Source organism: Balaenoptera acutorostrata, chromosome 20, assembly GCF_949987535.1.
Source record: "Balaenoptera acutorostrata chromosome 20, mBalAcu1.1, whole genome shotgun sequence".
In the NCBI taxonomy this organism is placed as follows: domain Eukaryota; kingdom Metazoa; phylum Chordata; class Mammalia; order Artiodactyla; family Balaenopteridae; genus Balaenoptera; species Balaenoptera acutorostrata.
In genome coordinates, this window is record NC_080083.1 from 11728546 (window position 1) to 11751260 (window position 22715).

Sequence of the window (22715 nt, forward strand, 5' to 3'; positions counted from 1 at the left end):
CAACCCCAGGAATCTCTTGCGGCTAACTCCATGCAGGGCCGGGCTTGTGGCTTAGTGGTCCCGGGACGGCCTGCGGCTGCGAGGGCCTGAAGGTCCAGCCCAACATCACTGTACACCTGGGGAGTCCGAGACCCAGTGAGAGCAGTGCGGCCCGAGATGGCCCAGCCCGCAGCAGGACCAACGCCAGTCGCAGGTCTCCTGACTCCCAGCTGGGTGTCCCGCGTCTTCGTGGTAGGTTGAGATGGCCGAGGATCTGGCCTGAGCGCTCCCAAGCCACATCCCTGTGTCCCCGGCGCTGGGGGAAAACACAGAACTCGCGCCTGCGCAGAGCCTTCTGGGGAAAAAGCCGCTTCGCGGCAGACCCCGCCCCTTTTGTCCCGGTGACGCGTCTCCGGTTGCCATGGAGACTGCGCTGTTTACAGCCCAGTTCTGCAAGAACCCGGAGCTCCGGTTGGGGTAAGGAGGCTCCCATCCCGAAGTTGTGTAGTAGTTCTTTGTGGCGCTGAGGGTAAGTAAGCCCCGGCCCTACACCACCAACCCTTAACTGCAGCACACAGACCTACCCAATGCCTTGTGCCCATTGGTATCAGCCCGAATTTAGGTTTAGTTTCGACCTCAGCCCTAATTTCGATTTCTCTGGGAGCTACTCAAACTTATCCAGAAATGTTGGGTTAATTTTTGAGCCTCACACTCACACTTGGCCGAAGCCATAGGAGGGACTGGATTAGGAGACCCTATGTTGTCAGAGGGAGCCGGGTGGCCTGGGGCTCAGCCTGGTCAAGATCTGACTCCGGGTCCCTCCTTGTATGTTTGAAGGACTTCAGAGATCCAGAAGCCTTTAAGAGCAGGCGCTCAGATATATATTTTGGGTGAGGATGTGGGTGGGGGCAGTTTTTAGCCTTGTCTGAGGACGGCAGTTCTCACAGTCAGAGCTGCGTGCAGATGAGGTGGTGAAATGTTGGTCTTTCTGCTGCTGCTGGTCTCTGCCTGCTGCCTCCTCATGTGTTCCTCTGCTTGTTCTCTCCTTTTCTTTGTCCTGGGAAGGTTTTGTTTCTTTCATGTGCTGAACAGGCTGAATACCCAGTTGTCAGTTTACAGATGTCACAGTTGTTCTTTTTAAGAAAACATGTCTGGGTTCATCCTTTTGGCAATACCTACTAAAACTGAACACTGCCTTATGACCCAGCAATTCTAATGCGTTATAAAAATGCATGCATATGTTCACCAAAAAACACATTGTCTCTAAATGAGAATATTCATAGCATTCTCATAATAGTGCCAAACTGGAAGCCCAAATATCCATAAACAGTAGAAAAGAGAGACAAATTTTGGTATAATCATACAATGGTATACTACACAGGAATGAAAATGAACAAACTACAAGTATATGAACAATACTGATAAATCTTACAAGCATAATGCTGAGCAAAAAAAAGTCAGATATAAAAGAGTACATAGTGACTCCATTTATATTAAGTTCAAAAACACCAAAACTAATTTATAGTGTTAAAAGTTGGAATAGTGGTTACTGTGTGGGTGAAGAATAGTGGTCAGAAAGAGGCGTGAGGTGCTGGTAATGCTTATTTCTTGATCTGGGTGCTGGCTGTACAGAGGTTTTCATTTTGTGTACAGATTATGATTTATGTACCTTTTGGTATGAATGTCACACTTTAATAAAAACTGACATTAAAAAAAGGACAACTTGCTTTCAATGAATCTAAAAAAAAAATTCTGCTTTTGATCAGGACTTTAGAAACCTCAAATGGCCAAACTACTACAACATCCACCCAAGTTCTTGCCCTCAGAGTGGCACATTGCTAACAAGAACCAATACCACAGAGCAGAGGCCCAAAGGTCCCGGTCCGAACGCCTGGTGGCAGAAAGCCAGAGGCTTGTGAATGAAATTGAAAAGACCACAAGAAAATCTCAAAGCGATGTGAACAAGAAACTAGGTAAGATAACACATTTGGTATATTTGTGAACATGTTTGGATGATACTGTTGAGGTATGGCGATACTGTCATTTGCATTTCATGTTCAGGAATGGCAATGTATTATCTTGAAATATTAGGGAGAAACGTGTATTCTCTGGGCTCTGTCTTTAAGTTCACTGCCCTAAGGTAGAGACATGGTAACCCAGTCTGATTTTCAGCCATTCATCAGACATTCTTTTACTGATTCGATACATATCTGTTGAGCATCTAAGAGCATCTATGGACAAAGCCCTGGGAATATCACAGAGGATGATCAGAGCCTCAGTTTTTGAGGGGCTCCTGGATTGAGGAGGAGATAGAAAAATGAATAATCAAAATATAACTAGATAGGAGCTGGGGGAAGGGGTACAGAAGTGAGGGTGGAGTCTGCCCTGGAGAATTGGGAAAGACCTCCTAGAGAGGAACATTTGAGCTGAGTCTTAAAGAAAGAGTAATGGTCTCTTGACAATCCCATTCCTACGAACACAATGTAAAAGGCGGTGCCCTTAAATAAGCAAAACAAGAATAAAAATAAGATGAAACAAACAAAAGTCCCAAATGCCAAAAAGTGATAAACCAGAGGTCACAAACTCAACAGTCTATCCGAGTTGGGCAGGTAACATAAGGGTTTGAATAAGACCCCTAAGACATTAGGGAGTGGTGGGGACTGAGGGTGCCTGGAGAACATGTGCTCCATCAATTTCAACCCATTTTTTTCCCAAGAAAGAATATGGGCCCAGTGTTGCCAAGTTCCCTGATTTTTTTTTTTTTTTTTTTTAGAAAATCTGGAAAGCTGGAATTTTACCCACTTTTTAAATGCTAGCAATTGATTTGATATATTTATAATACTGGGCAGGATGAACAAACACATCTATAAACAAAACCTGGTCTAATATTTATAACACAGGGCAGGATGAACAAACACATCTATAAACAAAACCTGGTCTAATATTTATAACACTGGGCAGGATGAACAAACACATCTATAAACAAAACCTGGTCTAAGGGCTGCTAGTTTTCAACCTCCCATAAACCAAAACTTCATTCAGGCCTGCAGGGTTAAATGCTAGGCTTCTCCTGATGGGTTGATGCTTACTCCTGATACCAGCCTATAGGTAGGCCTGATCACACTAGACAATAAGGCATTCTGGTTGACAAGCTGTGTCCCTGCAGACAGAGCTCCCAGTTAGTATTTTAGCATTTTATTCTCAAATATGATCAGATGAGGATCACCAAACATGTGAGGGAAGGTTCTAAATGGCAAACACTGAAACAAACAAAACTAAAGAAAGTACACAGAGCAAAAGAAAAAATAACACTATAAGATCCTCAGGGAATTTAGAAAAGACATTGCATCTATGGAACAAGAAGACTCTTAAAAAAGAGAACATTCAGAGAACAAGAAAGTGTTCTTGGAAATTAAAAATATGAGAGCAGAATATTTTTTTAAGTCAAAAGAAGGGTTGAAAGATAGAGTTGAAGTATCTCCAGAAAGCAGAAAAAAAAGACAAAGAGAGAGATAGAAAACAAGAGAGAAAAGACAAGAAAATTAGAGGATCCATCTGGGAGGCTCAATACCTATAGGAATTCCAAACCCTCCTACACTGTTGGCAAGAATGTAAATTGGTACAGCCACTATGGAGAACAGTATGGAGGTTCCTCAAAAAACTAAAAATAGAACTACCATATGATCCAGCAATCCCACTCTTGGGGATATATCTGGAGAAAACCATAATCTGAAAGGATATATGCATCCCAACGTTCATTGCAGCACTATTTACAATAGCCAGGACATGGAAGCAACCTAGATGTCCATTTACAGATGAATGGATAAAGAAAATGTGGTACATATATACAATGGAATATTACTCAGCCATAAAAAAGAATGAAATAATGCCATTTGCAGCAACATGGGTGGACCTAGAGATTGTCATATTGAGTGAAGTAAGTCAGACACAGAAAGACAAATTATCATATGATATCGCTTATATGTGGAATCTAACAAATGAACTTAGTTACAAAACAGAAGTAGAGTCACAGATGTAGAAAACAAACTTATGGTTACCAGGGGATAAGGGGGGGAGGGATAAATTGGGAGATTGGAACTGACATATACACACTACTTTATATAAAATAGATAACTAATAAGAACCTGCTGTGTAGCACAGGGAACTCTACTCAGTACTCTGTAATGGCCTATATGGGAAAAGAATCTAAAAAAAGAGTGGATATATGTATATGTATAACTGATTCAGACCTGAAACTAACACAACATTGTAAATCAACTATACTCCAATAAAAATTTTTTAAAAAGTTGTATAAGAAAGTAAATTTATCATAGTATCATGATATCATGGTTTGGGTGTAAATAATATTTACATACCTACAATAATATAAACAAGCATTAAATTAATATTTAACAACATGGTGACACAGCTATATTGGGAAGATTGAAAGATCAGAAGTGTGTTGTATAAGTCTTATAAGAGCAAACTCTTATCTTTCATCATAGGAAATCAATAGGTAATCTTAAAACTGATAATGAATAAATAGCAATGTAAGCAAATGCCAGAAGAAATACTAAAAGTGTTTAAAAAGCGGTTGCTTCCAGAAAGTGGGAGTGGGTAGGGATGGGTCAGAGAATTGTAATACTTGTAAAACTATTTGACTTTCCAAACAATATACATTTGTGTCTTTGACAAAATTAAAAGTTATTACAGTGGGCTTTGAAGAATTAGAGTCAATGAGTGTAGAATGGTCTTTGGATTAATTTGATGTTGAATGTAAGAAGAAATATATTCTTATTTCCTTCCTTCCCTCCCTCCCCCCCTCCCTCCTTCCTTCCTTCCTTCCTTCCTTCCTTCCTTCTTTCTAATAAACTCAGAGATGTAAAGATGCCCCAAGTAGCACAACTCTAAGAAGAAAAGAAAGTATCTTGGGTAGGTTTACAATAGTCTTCAAGTTTCTAATCTAAGAGTTGGCTACATTGGGAATAGATTAATCCTGGTGTGACTTCTCTGTGTGCTTCAGAGCAGAGGCTTGAGGAAGTCAGGTTCTGGAAGAAGGAGTTAGATGGCAAACTTGAGCAGCTGGTGCATGCGACCGAAAATCTACTCATCTATCAGACCAGACTGGAGAAAGCCCTGGAGAGCTTTAAAGAGCCCTTGCACATCACTGAGAAGTGTCTGGAATACAGGTAGGAGGGAAGGTTCCTCTAATGAATCATCTGTTGTAAGAAATGAATTGCGAAGAGGTAAAAGCTGACTGTGCTAGGTGATGGGTTAGAATGAGACAAATGAGCCTGTGTTCTTTTAGAGCCTGAAATTATCTCAGCATGCCCAGGGTGCTGGGCAGTAGAAGGAGCACTGGACTTGGCTCATGTCTAAACTCTGCTCTTGACTAACTTAAATATAAGTTAGGACTAGGTTTGGCAGTGGGTAATCAGAAAAGGGCAAACTAACATTGAACTTAGATCATTTCTTTCTCTCTCACGTTTAAGGAGTCTGGAGATAGTTCAGGGTTGGCATAGTGTGCCACAGTGTCAGGCTTCCAGGCCTTTTCTATCGTGTTGCTCCACTATCCTGTTGCTCCATGTGCGTGGCTTTTACTCCCAAGGTTACCTCGTGATTCACGGTGGCAGCTGGAGCTCCAGCCATTATGTCTACATGCCAACAAGTAGGAATAATAAGGGTTTGGCATTCACCGTTTCTGCTTGTATCCCATTGACCAGAGCTTAGTCACATGGCCACACCAATAGAAACTGGGAAATGGTGGTCTTTATTTTGGGCAGGCAGAGCAGATACAATTACTAGAGGACAGGTCTGCTCCTATACACAGAGCCACATGGAAGCACTTTGTAATCCAGAGAGCACTGTGCAAACATACCTTTTTATTATAATTTCCCTCCTGTAAGTCCTATGAGTAGGATGATCCTCTCTGCTCTGGGGTGATGCTGATTTGCAGACCTGAGGCCTGTCACAGCCCTAGGGGGAGCACCCTTCTGCCAGCAGAGGCCCCTCCAGTTGAGTGCATCCTCCTTGCTGGCTATTGAGCGAACCCTCCCAAATGCAGATCTTTCCAGGTCACTCCATGCTTAGAATCCTTTCATTACAATCCTTTGCCCTAGTACCTTCAAAATAAAGTTCAAACTTCTTAGCTTCAAAAACAAGGTCCATCATGGTTGGGGCCCCAGTGACCCCTCCAGGGCCATATCTCATCCCCAACAGTGGGATGTACTTAGGGGTGCTGCGCTGCTTGCAGTTTCCCAAATGCACTGTGATTCTGTCCACACTCTTCCTCCTTCCCAGAAAACCCTGTTACCTCAGTGAGCTTAGCCAGGACCCCCTCTGCAGCAACCAGGCAGCAAGCTCCCAGCCAGATTTAGAGAGTTTGTGAGGCAAAGGGAAGTAGCAGGTGATCAAAGAGGCCAACATCCAGTTGGCTCAAGTCTACACCTAAGGGAAACTAGGATGTAGAGGACATACATGGATTGAGCACATGCTCCTCTGTGGCAGGTACCATGCTATCTGCTTTCTTATCTCCTTTGTCCCTTGCCACAACCCTAGGAAGTACTAATAGTTATCCCCATTTCACAGATGAGGAAACCAAGGCACAGATAAGTTATACAGTGTGCCTGAGGTCACACAGCTGGTGAGTGGAGACTTCCTCCCTAGCACTGTCATGCAGGTGGAAAAGAATAAACTATCAGACAGTGACTGATCAATTTTGGGAGTAAGTGGTTAAAAACATGAGTAATGCCCAGTTAGTTCTGTGACATGGGGTGAGTTATGTAATCTCTCTGAAACTCAGTTTCCTAATCTGTACTTGAGAGGTTACGTGAGAAGGAATATCCGCATGAAAAGCTCAGCACAATGCTTGTCTCGTAGTAAGTGCTCAGTGGTGGGGGTACTATTAATTTTGGCATTATTATGACTATTACTATTGTTACTATAAAGCATCTTTTTGGATTCAATCCTTGTCAGAGGACTAGGATCAAGGAAGGAAACATATGTCTTTAAAATTCTAAGTCAGAAGACAGTGTTTCCAATAAACAGGTAAAAAGTAAAAGGCTTCAGAACCGATGGCCAAATTGAGGCCAAAAAGTCCAGCTGGCATTTTTCAGACCAAGTAACCAGTCACCGATTAATTTTTCCTCATTATGTTTTGGATATTTTGAAGTCGCATAGACACCAACTAATGTACATCCCCCATCACATCATCCAGATGGATTTGGTCCAGTTGTCCTGACAGTTTTAAAATTCAGCAGATTTTGAGTTGCCTTCCTCCGCACGTGGGATAACCGTCCACCTTTATCTCGGTCAGGGAGAAGCGAGTTGGCATTGACTTGGTCCACGATGAGGTGGAGCAGGAGCTGATCAAGGAGGCCGAGATCATCCGGGGGGTGACGGCCCTGCTGACCCGCACCCTGGAGGAGACGTCCGAGCAGATCAGGTATGGCCGTGTGGGGCCTGCCCTCACATCTCCACTGGGCGTTATCTAGAAAAGGTGGTGCCCACCAAGGCCGTGCTCCATGGCCCAGAAAGAATGGGATTTAATACCCTACAAGCACTTTCCATGCCCCAAGGTGGCCCAGGAACACTCAGAATGAGACCAGGACAACCTCTCATGCGTGACAGTCACCCTCTGGTGGCGGGGTTGGGGTGCGGCCAGATTTCACCCCTGATTGTAAACTGGAGGACACTGGAGCTGACCTCTCACAAACAGGATGCCACAGTGGTGACATCCGAAAATGTCACATTTGGAGGGAAGATCTTGAAGTCCTGGCTTGGATACATTAATTTGTCACCAAGTGTCTAATGGTGTGTGGGTGTGTGGGTGTGTGTGTTGGGGGGATGGGAAGGTGGGAGGAAGTGTCGCCATATTGCACTAGACTGGCTTCATTTGCCATGGTCTCCCAAGAACCTGGTTTAGGTGCTACCTAGGCATTCCAGAGGGAGAAACCCAGTTTACCTTCTCCCTTCAGGCTGAACCGCTCTGCCAAATACAGTCTTGAAAAGGACTTGAGGGACAAGTTTACAGCCCTGACCATTGATGATATCTGCTTCTCACTCAACAACAACTCGCCAAACATCAAATATTCTGAGAACGTCGTGAGGGTTGAACCAAAGTGAGTGGGTCCCTGCTGGCCTGGCCCTGCTGTCCTCCTCCCTGCTGTGTGTCATCCTAGTGCTTCTCAGAGAGGCAGGCAGGACCTAGCACATCATCCTGAATGCAGGCTGAGAGCTGGGAAGAGGCAGGCTTGGGGCAAAGGCGGGCGCTGAGCAGTGAGTACCCGAACACAGGACCCAGAGGCGCCTCGGTCCTCCGGGTTGCCCCCACTTTAAGAAAGTCTGATATAAAAAAAATTTTTGTGGGGGGGGCCATACCGTGCAGCATGCGGGATCTTAGTTCCCCGACCAGAGTTTGAACCCACGCCCCCTGCAGTGGAAGCGCGGAGCCTTAACCACTGGACCGCCAGGGAAGTCTCTGATATAAAATCTTTAAACCTTTCAAATTTATTCATTTACCTATTTGCATTTTTAACAAGTAAAAGAATTTAAAAATGTAGAAAGGGCAAGTTAATAATTTCCCCATATCTACTCCTTTCTATCATTACACCCCCCGAGATAACCAGTGTTATCTGTATGTTCTTACAAACATAAGTATACACTCACCTACACAAATAAATTTTGTTTCTTTACAAAAATGGGATTCTACCATGTACCTTTTCTGTAACATCTAACTTACATTTTTCAAGTAACATTACATCACAGACCTAACTCATTCTAATTTTTAAAACGTTCTTTTTGAAGTAAAACATACATATAGAAAACTGCACAGGAGTTCCCTGGTGGTCCAGTGCTTAGGACTTGGCACTTTCACTGCCAGGGCCCAGGTTCAGTCCCTGGTTGGGGAACTAAGATCCCACAAGCCATGCGGTGCAGCCAAAATCAAAGAAAGAAAAGAAAAATGCACAAATAATAGTAAACAGTTTAATGAATTATCATTGTTTTAGTTATCTTTTGCTATATAACAAGGTACCCCAAAACTTGGCAGCTTAAAAACAATAACCATGTGTCATCTCCCAGCTTCTGTGGGTCAGCCCAGGCATGGCTCAGCTGGGCGCCTCTGGCTCACATCTTATGAGGTTGTAGTCAAGGGGTCTGCTGGGGCTGCAGTCTCATCTGAAGGCACAACTGTGGTGGGGGGGGACCCACTTCTGAGCCGACTCGTGTGGTCATGACAGGCCTTGCCACCCGAGCTGCTCCACGGAGCTGTCCCAGGACGTGGCAGCTGGCTTCTCCCACAGCGAGTGATCCAAAAGGAAGCAAGAGAGAGAGGGCAGCTGAGACAGAAGCCACAATTTTCTTTCAACCTAATCCTAGAAATAACCTCTCATTATGTCTATTCATGAGAGATGAGTCAATGAGTTCATCCCACAACTCAAGGGGAGGGGACTATACAAAGGTGTGAATACCAGGAGACACAGGGGGTCATTGGGGACCATCTCAGAGGCTGCCTCTAGTCACACAGCAAACAATCTCCATGTAACCACCAACCAGGCCAAGAAATAAAACATTACCACCAACACCAGAACCTCCACCCTGTCCCCTCTTGATCAATACCTCCTCTCTCCTCCCCAAAGAGAACCACATTCCTGAGTTCTAATAGGTTTGTTGTGCCTACTTTTGCATTTATTAAATAGCATCATGTACTATGTATCTCGTGTGTCCCTTTCCTTCCAGTCAACATTATTTTGAGATTCCTCAAGTGTTATATAAAGCAGTTTCTTGTCAAACTAGCAATTTATTCATTTCTTTATAGCATTCCAGTATGGACTCACATTCTCCTATTTTATTCAGTGCGTTATAATCTGTTACTATTATAATTTACTTTGATACTTAAATTGTCTCTACCTATGTGATCTTGACGAAGTTATTCCATCTTTCTGAGCCTCAGTTTTCCTCATCTGTCAAATGGGGGTATGAAAGTTAGCTCACTAGGCCATCGTGAGGATTAAATGAGAGGATGTCTGTAAAGTGCCAGCCCAGAGCCTGGCACAGAGTAAGTAGGTTTCCCCAAAGTGACAGTTATTGCCACTGACAGACCACCATTCTCTCTGCCTAGAGATGGGGAAACGTTCTAGGTGCTTCTGATGGTGGAGGGAGGCTTAACTTCCTGTGGGTTTCCAGTAGTTTGTCCTACCCCCATACCCACACATCCAGCCCAAATATGCTATGAATAAATGCATGGGTCCTGTTTCAGCTCTGTGAGTCTGGAAGACTGGTTGGACTTCTCCAACACCAACGTGGAGAAGGCCGACAAGCAGAGGAACAACTCTCTGACGCTGAAGGCCCTCGTGGACCGAATCTTGTCCCAGACGGCCAACGACCTAAGCAGGCAACGTGATGTGGTGGACACCGCATTCAGGAATGGGCTGAAGGAGACCAAGGACGCCAGGGACAAGCTGGCTGTTCATCTGGCCAAGGTGAGCTCCCCGGGGGGACCATGGAAGAGCACCTTCAGAAGGTTTCACCCTGTAAACCTAGAATGGCCTTCAGGGCTTGTGATCCTGTGTACTAAGGAGTAGAGGTCACTCAGCTCTCTCCATCTTAGCAGCAGGCTTTGGGCTTTGGGGAACTGGAGCGGGCCTTGGCCCCGCTCTGGGCCTCCTTTCTTACTCATCGCTGCAAAGAACAGGCTGTCTCCCCTCTCTGGGCCTTAGTTCGTCCTTCTGTGGAGCATAGAGATGTACCATATGCTCTTATATGTTCTTTTTTTTAAAAAAAAAAAGATTTATTTTTATTTATTTATATTGGCTGCGCCAGGTCTTAGTTGCGTCAGACGGGATCTTTGTTGCGGTGTGCATGATCTTTTAGTCGCAGCATGAGGACTTAGTTGCGGCACGCGGATTCTTGGTTGCAGCATGCGGATTCTTAGTTGCAGCATGCATGCGGGATCTAGTTCCCCGACCAGGGATCGAACCCGGGCCCCCCTGCATTGGGAGTGCAGAGTCGTACCCCCTGGACCACCAGGGAAGTCCCTTATACGTTCTTTATGACTCTGAAGTTCCGTGAGTTGAGTGCAACCGATTTCTCCAAACCCAGATGCAACTCTGGGATTCTGGCTTGTTGTCTGGTTATCCAGCCATTTGCTGGTAAACTGGCTCCCAGAGGAGAAAAAAGCCCCTGATTTATAGAACTTGCAGATTTCTGTGGTGTAAATTCTTCCACCATGGTCAGTTTCAAGTTACCCATTTAACACAGGTCTGGCAGAATTCCTGAATGTTTAACAATTGGAGCCCAATAAGCCGACTCTAGCCCATGTCCCTCACCAGCAAGGACCGCTGGGTCCTGAGCATATGGGACCATCCCACAGGCTAAGCTCAGGGACAGTGGGTAGAGTCCAGTGGAACAAGGGCTGAATTTGGACTGAGGACCTGTGGGCCCACATTCCAGCCCTGCGACAGACCAGCTGAGTGACTTAAGCAGACGCCTCAAGCTCTCTGAGCCTTCCGCCTCACCTGTAACACTGGGACAGCTACAGCTACCCGATGTGGCCACCGCTGGCCCACTCCTCGCTTTTCACTGATGGAGAAGCAGCCACGGAGAGCGGAAGGGACCCCAGGTGGCAGGTGCATCACTGGCAGCCTGGGACTAGAGCCCAGGCCTGCTCAGCTACCGAAACCTTGTCCTTCTGCTGCATTCCTCCCTTGCCTTCCATGGACCCAGAGTCTAACTGTAAGAAAAGACTTATCTCTGTGATGAGCAGGGCAAACCAGAATGTCATCAAAAGTTATACTGCAACAGTCTGCAAAACGACAGGTAGAAGAGCCTTGTGGGTAAGCGTGTAGAGCCTGGAGCCAGACAGCCTGGGTCCAAAATGGGGCTTCAACACTTGCTGTGTGATCTTGGGAAGGCTACTTAATGTTTTGTGTTCTTTTGTGAGATGGTCAGTCACGTGCAGCCATAAGGAGACAGGGGGCTCAGGAGAAAACAAAGTTTATATTGTATTCACAGGTCCTAGAGGCAGGAGGCAGGGCTCCCCACGCAGGGCCACATGGAGAACACACTAGTGTGGTCAGGCAGCAGATGACAAGAGCAAGGGGAAGGTGGAGGCCACGGCCTTTATTGGGGTTTCCTCAGGACGGGCCAGGCAGGGCAGCGGGAGCACTTTAGGATCAGCTAGTGTGAATAACCTCAGTGGGCTTTGGACTATGGAGTGGTCCCCAGTTGCCTGGCACCCGGCCCTGGGATGACTGAGGCAGAGCAAGACGGCCTCCTGGGCTGAAAGGGCAGAGAGAGGAGAGAGGGCTCTGGGCTTGCAGATCCAAGGCCTGCTCAGGCTGGTCCTTCGCCGTCTCTAAGAATCGAAGAGCCCAGGGAGGGGCAGTTTCTCCCAGCCAGAAAGGTTTTTTATGATGTCAGAACATCATAATGTATAGAAAATTTTAAACATTTATAATACACTTAAGCTGCCTGTTCCTGGAACTTCCCCAGCAGTCCAGTGGTTAAGACTCCACACTTCCACTGCACAGGTTCAATCCCTGGTCGGGGAACTAAGATCCTGCATGCACATGCCATGCTGCGCGGCCAAAACAAAAAAAAAGCTCCCTGTTCCTCGGTTTCCTCATTGATAAAATAGGGACAGCAACAGTACTCACCTCCCAGAGTGGGTTAGGGTAAAATTAGACAACCCAAATAAAGTATTTAGAACAATGCCTGGCACATACCGATTTTATACACACACACATATATATACATACATTTACATAGTTTATACATATAATCAATATAATAGATAATCAATAAAAATTGGTTGCTGCTGCTGCAGCTAATAATAGGAACAACAACAACAATAATAGTAATAACGATAAACGTAGCCAAAGACTAGTCAAGAGGCTTCCTGGTGGAGTAAGAACTTAGTCCAGGCCTTGAAAGATGGATCTGAGATAGGAAGGCAGTGGGGAGGAGGGTCCACCATAAGAAAAGAGGCAAGAAGCTGGGCTTTGCAGAGGCCTGTGAGAAGCCCCGTCCTGCCGGAGGAGATCCTGCAGGAGCTGGGAGCTGTGTGGCTGAGGCCTTGGCAGCAACATCTAAAATGAGCATCCAGGGACTTCCCTGGTGGTCCAGTGGGTGCGACTCCGCACTCCCAATGAGGAGGCCCGGGTTCGATCCCTGGTCAGGGAACTAGATCCCACACGCATGCCACAACGAAGATCCCGCATGCCGCAACGAAGATCCCATGTGCCACAGCCAAAAATAAATAAACAAATAAATAAATGTTTTTTAAAAGTAAAATAAAATGAGCATCCAAAATGGTCTGGACAGGCTCGAATGATGGACTAAAACAACTCAGGTGAGATTCCCTGCCCCCACCTGGAGATACCAACCTAGGCTCTATGAGAAAAGGCTCCAGCTGGTTATCACCTGGCTAGAAGCCTCCGTGGTCATGAAGAGGCGCGGCAAACGGAGGCGACGGCCTCCAAATTAAAGGGTAGGGGCGGGCTTCCCTGGTGGCGCAGTGGTTAAGAATCCTCCTGCCAATGCAGGCGACACGGGTTCAAGCCCTGGCCCGGGAAGATCCCACATGCCGTGGAGCAACTAAGCCCATGCGCCACAACTACTGAGCCCGCGAGCCACAACCAGTGAGCCCGCAAGCCACAACTACTGAGCCCGCGTGCCACAACTATTGAAGCCCGTGCGCCTAGCGCCCATGCTCTGCAACAAGAGAAGTCACGACAATGAGAAGTCCACGCACTGCAATGCAGAGTAGCCCCCACTCGCCACAACTAGAGAAAGCCCGTGCACAGCAATGAAGACCCAACACAGCCAAAAATAAAAACAAATAAATAAACAAATTTATAAAGAAAAAAAAGAAAAAAGAAACATTAAGAAAACCAGATGTAATGTGTGGACCTCATTCGAATTCTAATTTAAACATACCAACTCTTACCGAAAAAAAAAAAAAGGACACTGAGGGAAATTTGAACACTAGATTTTAGATAATAATAAAGAATCTTTCTTTCGTTTGTGTGTGATAAAAAATATTGTCCTTATGTTAAAAGAAAAAAAAAAGAGTCCTTATAACCTAGAAACATACTCAAGTATTTAAGACTGAAATGATATAATATCTGGGAGTTCCTTTAAAATAAATAAGCTGATGGCAGGGGTGCATAGAGGGCATTATGGATGAAACAAGATTGGCCGTGTATTGATCATTGCTTAAATGGATGCTGTGTCCATGAGGTTCATTACACTACCCACCTTCATGTATGTTTGGAAATTCCCATGATGAGAAGTTTAAAAAGAAAAAAAACTTAAGGAAGAAATAAAATTTTAAACTAGTGAAATATTAATATAAAAACCCGAGTAGCTTCAAAGGAATCTTTTCTTCGCACAAAGCCACCATCAAAGAAACCAACAAAACTCAGATTAAACTGCTCACCCTTTCTTCGGGCTTCTAGGGGGCAGAACTGGTACTGAAACAGAGAAGGACCCTATGGTCCTTGCTCCCCTCCCCCCATGTCCTCAGCCTGCCATCTGTCTGTGGAAAAACTTCAGCGAAAGAATAAGTTTAATCAGAGAAGTGAGAAAATACAGAAACAAAGGAAAACAGTCAAAGGAGACCAAATAATAATAGTTTAGTCATTAAGCATAGTCAAGGACCTTTAGTTCCTCCTCAAGGGCTATAGATGATATTCTGAGCCGTATCCTGTGAGCTGTCTTGTAGGTACTGAAACCCCCAGCAGGTGGAAGAAGTTAACTACATGGTGACCAGACTGTAGCCATGACATAAGCTGCCACAATTCTGAGAACTGGTCTCAAGGAAATGGGAACAAACCGACCCTGGAAATGAACAATCAAGATGACGCTGGTCAGACCACCGATGACCAATACCAAGGTGACTGTCAGAGCTGACTGTGCTGTTTCTGCATGTAGCACCCTCCCTCCATCTATAAAAGCTCTTGCCCACTGATTGTCCGGTTGTGCTGGGGAGTTGGCCTTTGGACAGGCGTCTGCCCTCCCCGCCCGCCCTCCTGGTTGCCAGCATCCAAAATAAAGCAAACTTTCCTTTCCACCAACCTGGCCTCTTTAATGGTTTTTGAGCGGCTAGTAGCCGGACCCCACCTTCGGTTACAGTACTAGTGGGTGGATTGGTAAGGAAACAGGAAGCATTCCACTCATGATACAAAGGTACTTTATACCAAGGTAAATGGGCAGCCTTCAGCCTTTGCTGAGGGAATCTACATATTTGGGAAGGAGAAGAGGCAACAGTGGCCACTTGTGTCCATTCCATCTGTGAGGTTCTAAGGTTGGGTGAGTTACCTTGCCCATGAGCAATCACTGCTGTAGTGAAGAGGGATCAGACTCTTTCTGGGGTCCTGCTTGGGTAGATATCGGAGGTGCCCTCTTCCTAACCTCCTAAGAGCATCTGCTGTTGAGTTTTTTTTGTTTTTTTTTTTAATAAATTTATTTATTTTATTTATTTATTGTTTTTGGCTGCATTGGATCTTGTTGCTGCACATGGGCTTTTCTCTGATTATGGAGAGCGGGGGCTACTCTTCATTGCGGTGCATGGGCTTCTCATTGAGGTGGCTTCTCTTGTTGTGGAGCACAGGCTCTAGGTGCGTGGGCTTCAGTAGTTGTGGCACGCGGGCTCAGTAGTTGTGGCTCGCGGGCTCTAGAGCGCAGGCTCAGTAGCTGTGGCACCTGGGCTTAGTTGCTCCACGGCATGTGGGATCTTCCTGGACCAGGGCTCGAACCCGTGTCCCCTGCATTGGCAGGCAGATTCTCAACCACTGCGCCACCAGGGAAGTCCCTGCTGTTGAGTTCTGAGGAACACACCCCGGCCTCACCTCCTCTAATCCTTTCTGTAAGGTCATGGAAGAGATTGCCTCCCAGGAGAAAAATATCACAGTTCTCGAAAAAGCCATCCTTGACCAAGAAGGACCTGCCAAGGTGGCTCATACACGCCTGGAGACCAGGACACATCGGCCTAATGTGGAGCTGTGTTGCGACGTTGCACAGTACAGGCTGATCAAGGAGATCGATGAGATCACCCACAACGTCGCAAGGTAGGCGCAGGGCTACTGGGGCTCCCTTTAGACCTGAATTGTGAGCAGGGTTAGGCGATGTCATCGTGGGTGATGCCGGGTGGGCATAAAGACCTTTGCACCTTTCGTGTTTGAGGGGTTCTTTTCCAGAGGGCAGTCTCTCCTAACTCCCGCCAATTGCTGCCATGCAGGGAATGCATCCCGATGTTTACATTTTTCTGAAGTCCAACTCCAGATGTTTAGGTAAAATCTACAGTTTTAAATGTTGGCAGTTCATGGGTTTGTCTGCCTTGTGAACATGGCCCAGGGCCACCAATTTGAAATCTCTGTCTTAAGGAGGAGAAAGGAGGAAGACACATCAATTTGGATCCTGCACTGAATATATGAATACATTTTTCCCCCTGAAATAGTGATGTAGAGCCATAAATTATTCCCTAATGTTCTTCCTCTTCTCCTAGATTAAAGGAAACATTAGCCCAAGCTCAAGTAGAGCTGCAAGGCCTGAATCGCAGGCAGCTTGCCCTGCAGGAGGAGATCCAAGTCAAAGAGAATACCATCTACATCGATGAAGTGCTGTGTACGCACATGAGGAAGTCCATCCCTCCAAGGGATGGGGATGACCACGGGGAGTGGGCCGGGGGCCTTCATCCGGACACTGTCTGCTGAAAGTAGGATTCTCATTAAGCTATTCTCATTAAACAGAGTCATAAAACCGTAGAACAGAACTGTCATTTCAGGTGGGCAGAACTTCCAGTCAGCCCACCAAAAAGTCTTGGCTGGGGTTCCAGGCCTGCTCGGGGCCTGAGATTTGGGTGCAAAGCTCTATTCTGCTGCTGCTAGTGGTGCTGTGGTTGTTTAAGGGTTAAGTTCCATGAATTAGCTCAGGCCATTCTTATCACAGGACTTCAGGCCAGGGGGAGGGGTCCAAGACGTTTTAGTTCAGATTTATTTCAATTCAGAAGTTGGGCTGGATCCCCTACTCAGACCATGCCCATCTTACTCATGAGAGGACCGGCAAACACTTCTCCTGGCCCTCACGATTCCTTTTCCCTAGAAAACAAGGTGGTGGTTGCTGACTTAGACCCCTGGCTGGTCCACGGGATGCATGTTCAGTTCATACGGAACTTAGATGAGAGAGGAGCGGCCCTGGGTCAGGAGTCCCCCGTAAGCCTTCCCAACACCTGTGGGCGTCTCTCTGGGCCTCTTTCTCTCCGGTGAAATTGAGACAGGCTGGGACCTGAGACCCTCCAGTGGAGTGATTGCACCTGAGCAAACATCTCCCCGAGCAACGGAATACAAAGAAACCATAAGGGACTAAAAATAACCGCATGCACAAAAAGGCCACAAACCAACCACTATTTCTGAGGTGCCGGGAACAAAAACAGGGCACTGAGCATGATCCCTGCCCAGGGCACCACCAGGGGGGCTGGGCAGACCACCTAAGCCACCCGTCTGTCCCAACCCACTGACCCACCCCCGTTGTTACCCATTTAAGGAACCAGCTCGAGCCCCCTCGGGGAGCGAGCAAAGGCACCTGTTACTTGCTTTCACTCCCTCGTGCTGCAGCACTAGTCCCAGTAAAGCCTCGCCTGAATATCTTATCTGGCTTCTTATTGCTTTCTATTGATTAAAGAGCCCAAGAACCTGTGTCAGTAACAAAATGAAGAGGAGGGATAGGACCCAAGGGCCCTCCAGCTCTTAGGAAGTTAGCGGCTGGGGAGCGGGTGAGCCAGGTTTTGCTGTTTTCTGGGGTCATGGTGTTACTGACGCGGGTCCCTGCACTCTTTAATCAATAGAAATTGATAGAAGGCCAGACGAGACATTCAGGCAAGGCTTTATCGGGCCTCATGCTGCAGCACAAGGGAGCGAAAACAAGTCACAGGTGCCCTGGCTTGAGGAGGGGCGAGCTGGTTCCCGAGAGGGTGCTCGGCAGGCATTCAGATCCATTCGGACCTTAGTCTCGGGATTGCCAGCATGGGAAAGAGGAAGGCGACGTTCCTGGGCTCAGTAGGTAAGCTTTGCCAGTAGGCCGTCCTGTCGCACCACCGCGTGAAAAGGATTTCTGGCGTTTGTTTTCTTTGCTGAATGTAAACTACATTTGGCGTCAGTTTTCTGACCAGTTAGTAATCATTCGTAGTGGTTTTTTTAATACTTAAGTGACAGTAAAAGAAAAGAAAAAAAAATTCCTCCCATTCTCGCCACAGATTCAAGTCAGTGGCTAAGAGTTTGGGTTCTGGAGTCACACATAGCTCAGTTCAAGTTCTCCAGTCACACCCTCCTCCTAGGGCGCCTGTGGGTGAGATAACCCATGAGAAGCCCTTCCCGGGGGTGGGGGGCAGCAAGCAGAGAAGGGACAGAGTCCGGACAGTCTAGGGGCTCTGGGGCTTGGGGACCGCTTGGATATACAGGGCGAGGAAGGGAGAGGGGCCAAGGACGGCTCCCCGGCTTCTGGCTTGGGTATCAGGGTGAATCGGGGCGCCTTTTGCTGAGAGGGAGCTTGGGAGGCAGAGGGCTGGGCAGTGAGGGTGGGGGTTGGGGAGTGAAGGTGACGAGCTCACACGTTGAGGGCGAGGACCCTGTGGTGGGGAGGAAGGTCCAGCCGCAGCCAGAGGGCAGGGAGACATCTGCAGACAGGCGGCAGTGGAAGCCAAGCAACGCGTGAGAGTTTGAAGAGCTTGGAGGAGGGCTCTGGGCCTGAGCCCCGGAAGACACCAGTACTTCCCGGTTGAGTGAAGAACCGGACCGACAAGCAGGCTAAGAAAGAACCTCCGAGGGGCTGAAGGAAGCCAGGAAAGCATAGCATCACAGATGCCACAGTAGGAGAATGTTTGGAGGCACAGGTGGTCAGCGGGTCAGCGATCAGCGAACGCTCCAGCGTAGGCCAAGAAAGGAAAACATCCTCTAGATCTGGCAATTAGGCAATCGCCAATGACACTTTGCCAAAGGCAATTTCAATAGAGTATTGGAGAAAGAAGTCAAGAAGTGTAGATGCTGATTTTTGAAAGATGCTTATCTTATCTCAGGATGTCTTTGAAAAGAAAATTGGTAACCTCTGCTCTCTGCTGGTACGCATTCTGCCCCAAGGACCAAGAAGCCGAGAGGTGGGAGCAGAAATAGGGAAACATGTCCTCTTTTATCACACATGAGCCGGCAGTCAACATCGTAAGACGCCATGTTAATTTCTTTCAACTTGACCTGTGTCCTTGAAAAATCAGTGTGTCTTGGAAGTCGTAAACATTGAGGCTGTGAGTGCAGACTTTGAAAGTATCTAGTCCAACTCAATCATTGTACATTTGGGAAAACTGAAGCCCAGAAAGGAAGTAGAAGAGTGCTAGATGCAGCTGTCCTGCAACATTCACACCTATTGTTGTGTTTACCTTTACACATGAATTACGTAATGAAGTTATCACAGAGAACCAGATGCTGGCTTGGTTTGAGCCTCGCTGAAGAATTGTGGCCCTGGCATGTTCTGGAAATCCTGGAAGAAGACAATTTCTTTAGGAACTATTTCCCATTACATTCCTTAGGTCGTAATTGGCACTTAAGTGGAAGATCTCAATTAGGTACGAAGACTCTTTAATGGGGGGAGTTAGCGTCCCTCAAATTTGAGACAGTTAAAATTAAGGAAAGGATGGCTTTATGTTAACAGAGAGATTAACCTGTCAGTAGTAAGACAAAACAAAGAGCGCCTATTTCTCAAGCTGGTACGCACCCTGTTCTCTCACAATCTCCTGATACCATAGGAAGATCCTCAGTATTTGAGCCCTTGAGGTCTATTCGTGGATAAGTGTCATCTGAGCAGCATAGAATGAAACGTGCTGGGTCCCTAAGTCTTTGGCAGGAGTTGATCACTCTAAGAATCTGCTTACATTTCCCAGACCCTTCTGGGGACGTCTCAAAAGTTTAGCTCCTGGGTGGTGAGTTCCAGAAAAAGAGAACGTGTGAATGGACAGAATGTCATGGGATCCCTGTGGTCTTTCAGCCCAACTCCCCAGTTTTAGATGAGGAAACAGAGGTTCACAGGGAACTGGGGGAAAGCAAGCTACTTGCCCAAGGTCCCTGTAAAGGTTCAGGCAAGGCTGAACTCCTGGCCCCAAACTCAGGGCTCTTCTCACTATGGCCTGAACTAACTCCCCAGCTCCCAAAACCTTCTGCTCTGAGAACTGCACGCCAATATACACAGGGAGGGCTCCACAACCATGTCCATATGACAGATATATCCTGCCCTCCCCAGCCAAACTGCTCAGCGACCCATCAGGGCTGGTCAGAGTCGGCCTCCTGGGAATCGGGATTTTGAAACAGAAAGGCATAGAGGCAGGAAATAACTAGAGGATCTAGAGAGGAGGGTCACTAACTCCTGTGGCCGCATCCCCAGAGCTCCCCTGGGTCCTCTCATGCAAGGAGTTGAACAACCAACTCTTTCTATGAGATGCCCCAGTATAGTCCTGCTCTTGGCTTTAGCTCTCAGAAGTTTTTGGCTAAGCTTGCTCAGTTAAGAACCTTAACTAATATACCTTGAAGGAAAGTGTGAGTGGCCCTGCTGGGATCGGAGCATGCGGGCGACACACCTTCTGAACGTGCAGAGGGCTCTAAGTAGGCAACAGGGTGGCTTCTTGCTTGTATTCAAATTCCTGCACAAATTTCCCTTCTCAGAGACTGCCCCCCTCAACTCAATTCAGCGGGAACCACTGTATTTGCACCATCCAGCCCTGCTCCTCCCCATGCCCCGCCCCGGTTGGCTGGGTCAGGAGTGAGCAGCTAATGGAAGGTGGGCCAATAAGCCCCTCTCCTGAGGAATTTGGACTTAGGACCAGGAGATTTCAGTTCCATCCGGCTGCTCTCTTGAGTAGAGGAGATGTAGGCTTTGGAGGGTGGGTGACAGCTGCTGTCTATCATGTGGACGGGAAACAGCCAGTTTGCAACTAGAGAAAAAGTAGAAGCTGATGCACCGAGAGAAAGAGAGAAGAAAGAGCTCCCTGCAGCCCCCCCTCTCTGGGCTCCAGGCGGTTTCTGAGGCCCTCGGGTCCTGTGAGACACTCAAGCATCCTCACACTGGGCAGTGACGCCCAGTGGTTTTTCTGTGGCTGCCACCCTGGAGAGCTGGAGCTCACAGGCCATGCCACTCAGCTGGACAAGTGGGTGGAGAAGGCTGGGTAATTAAGGGAGTTACCTTTGAGTGGGATCTTTTTGTTTTTTTTTATAGCTACTCTATTTATTTATTTATTTATTTATTTATTTTTCGCTGTGTTGGGTCTTCGTTTCGTGCGAGGGCTTTCTCTAGTTGTGGCGAGCGGGGGCCACTCTTCATCGCGGTGCGCGGGCCTCTCACCATCGTGGCCTCTCTTGTTGCGGAGCACAGGCTCCAGACGTGCAGGCTCAGTAGTTGTGGCTCACGGGGGCCCAGTTGCTCCGCGGCATGTGGGATCCTCCTAGACCAGGGCTCGAACCCGTGTCCCCTGCATTAGCAGGCAGATTCTCAACCACTGCGCCACCAGGGAAGCCCTTGAGTGGGATCTTGATGAAGGAATAGATGCTTGTTGGGCGGAAAGGTGGGGCAGGGGTGGGCTCCAGGCAGTGGCACGGCACACACAAACGCAAGGGGTCTCAGAGCTGAATATATTTCCCAAGGAATTGTGTGTAGGTCTCTATAAAGGATGCTACAATCGCAAAACCAAAAGGACTTATTATATAGCCTTGCAAGACAGGTATACCATTGGTAATGCCAACAATTACAACTGTTAACGTGTTGAGTGCTTATAATGAGTTACTTATGCAAACTGTTACTATCCTCATTTTATAGGTGGGGAAACTGAGGCTTGGAGGGGGTCACACAGAATTCAGACCCAAGCAGGCTAACTCTAGCACACGCGCTCCTGAAACCATTATGCCCCATCATTTAGTAGCAAGGAGAGATTTTTTTAGATGGAAAAACCTGGGCACAGAGTGAATAACTTGTTCAGAGTGATTCAGTCCCAGATTTAGAGACTGAGCTTAAGTTTCCCAAATCAGACCTGAGAGATTAATACCTTAATTGATCTTGGGAAGTCTGTTTCCTGTGATGACCTAAACTCTACTCTTTGCCTATGAGTTTGGAAGGGGGTTGGTGACCTCAGGCCCCAGGTGAATAATGCCCAAAATGGTCTTCCGTGTTGAGGAACCACAGCCAGGGACTCAGTTTCCCAAATGTGGAAGAGTTAGGGAAATCATGAAATCAATCATTGCCTTCTCGATCTCCTAACCACCTGCATCTGAGACTACTTGCTGAACCTGATTTGGACTTTGGGGACACATCCTGTCAGTAGAGGGCTGGGGCCCCTGCACAGCCCCTGGACTTCATGCTCCAGGATGATCAGCTATACACAGTGCCCCGAGGCGGCGCACACAGGCTGCCTAACCCAGCAGCCGTGCCCAGCCCCCAGCCCCTCCCTCACTCTCCTCCCTCACAGAGGATCCATGAACTACGTTTCCAGCCTCCCTTGCAGCTGGCGGGGGTGGCTGTGTGACTCAGTTCTGGCCACAGAGGCAAAAGCAGAAATCAGTCGGGGGCTTCCAGCAAGAACTTCCACCACTGGTGCTGTCCCTTCCTCCCCTCCTTCCTGCCAGGACAACGGCTGAGGTGTTTCAAACAGCCCCTGGATACCATGGGGAAAGACCAAGAAGAGCACATAGATAACTAGTCCCAACGCT

The 22715-nt window shown here is 47.2% G+C and overlaps 1 protein-coding gene and 1 long non-coding RNA gene across 4 annotated transcripts in view; one reads left to right on the plus strand and one right to left on the minus strand.

Moving 5' to 3' along the window:
• Positions 1–17955, plus strand: TEKT1 (tektin 1). Of its 3 annotated transcripts, none has more exons than XM_057535948.1 (9): positions 1–231; positions 1746–1952; positions 5003–5168; positions 7295–7423; positions 7956–8099; positions 10238–10460; positions 15853–16049; positions 16487–16696; positions 17825–17955. In XM_057535948.1, exons 2-8 carry the CDS (start codon positions 1763–1765, stop codon positions 16692–16694), a joined length of 1257 nt encoding a protein of 418 aa, XP_057391931.1. In that variant the 5' UTR covers positions 1–231; positions 1746–1762; the 3' UTR covers positions 16695–16696; positions 17825–17955. The 3 variants fall into 3 exon arrangements, with proteins under 3 accessions (XP_057391931.1, XP_057391932.1, XP_007177475.2); XM_007177413.2 differs by lacking the exon at positions 1–231 and adding an exon at positions 372–508; XM_057535949.1 differs by lacking the exon at positions 17825–17955 and having other exon boundaries at positions 16487–16737.
• The window catches only part of LOC130705890 (uncharacterized), a 24203-nt gene continuing 10490 nt past the window's right edge, over positions 9003–22715 (minus strand). Inside the window, exon 3 of the long non-coding RNA XR_009006292.1 lies at positions 9003–9269. This is a non-coding gene — a long non-coding RNA (uncharacterized LOC130705890). The remainder of the gene's footprint in view (positions 9270–22715) is intronic.

Excerpts from the sequence above, each read along its gene's own strand:
- TEKT1 (XM_057535948.1), top strand. The coding sequence starts at position 1,763 with ATGGCCAAACTACTACAACATCCACCCAAGTTCTTGCCCTCAGAGTGG. Across the intron at positions 1,953-5,002 it reads CGATGTGAACAAGAAACTAG|AGCAGAGGCTTGAGGAAGTC; the intron begins GTAAGATAACAC and ends TGTGTGCTTCAG. Across the intron at positions 10,461-15,852 it reads TGGCTGTTCATCTGGCCAAG|GTCATGGAAGAGATTGCCTC; the intron begins GTGAGCTCCCCG and ends CCTTTCTGTAAG.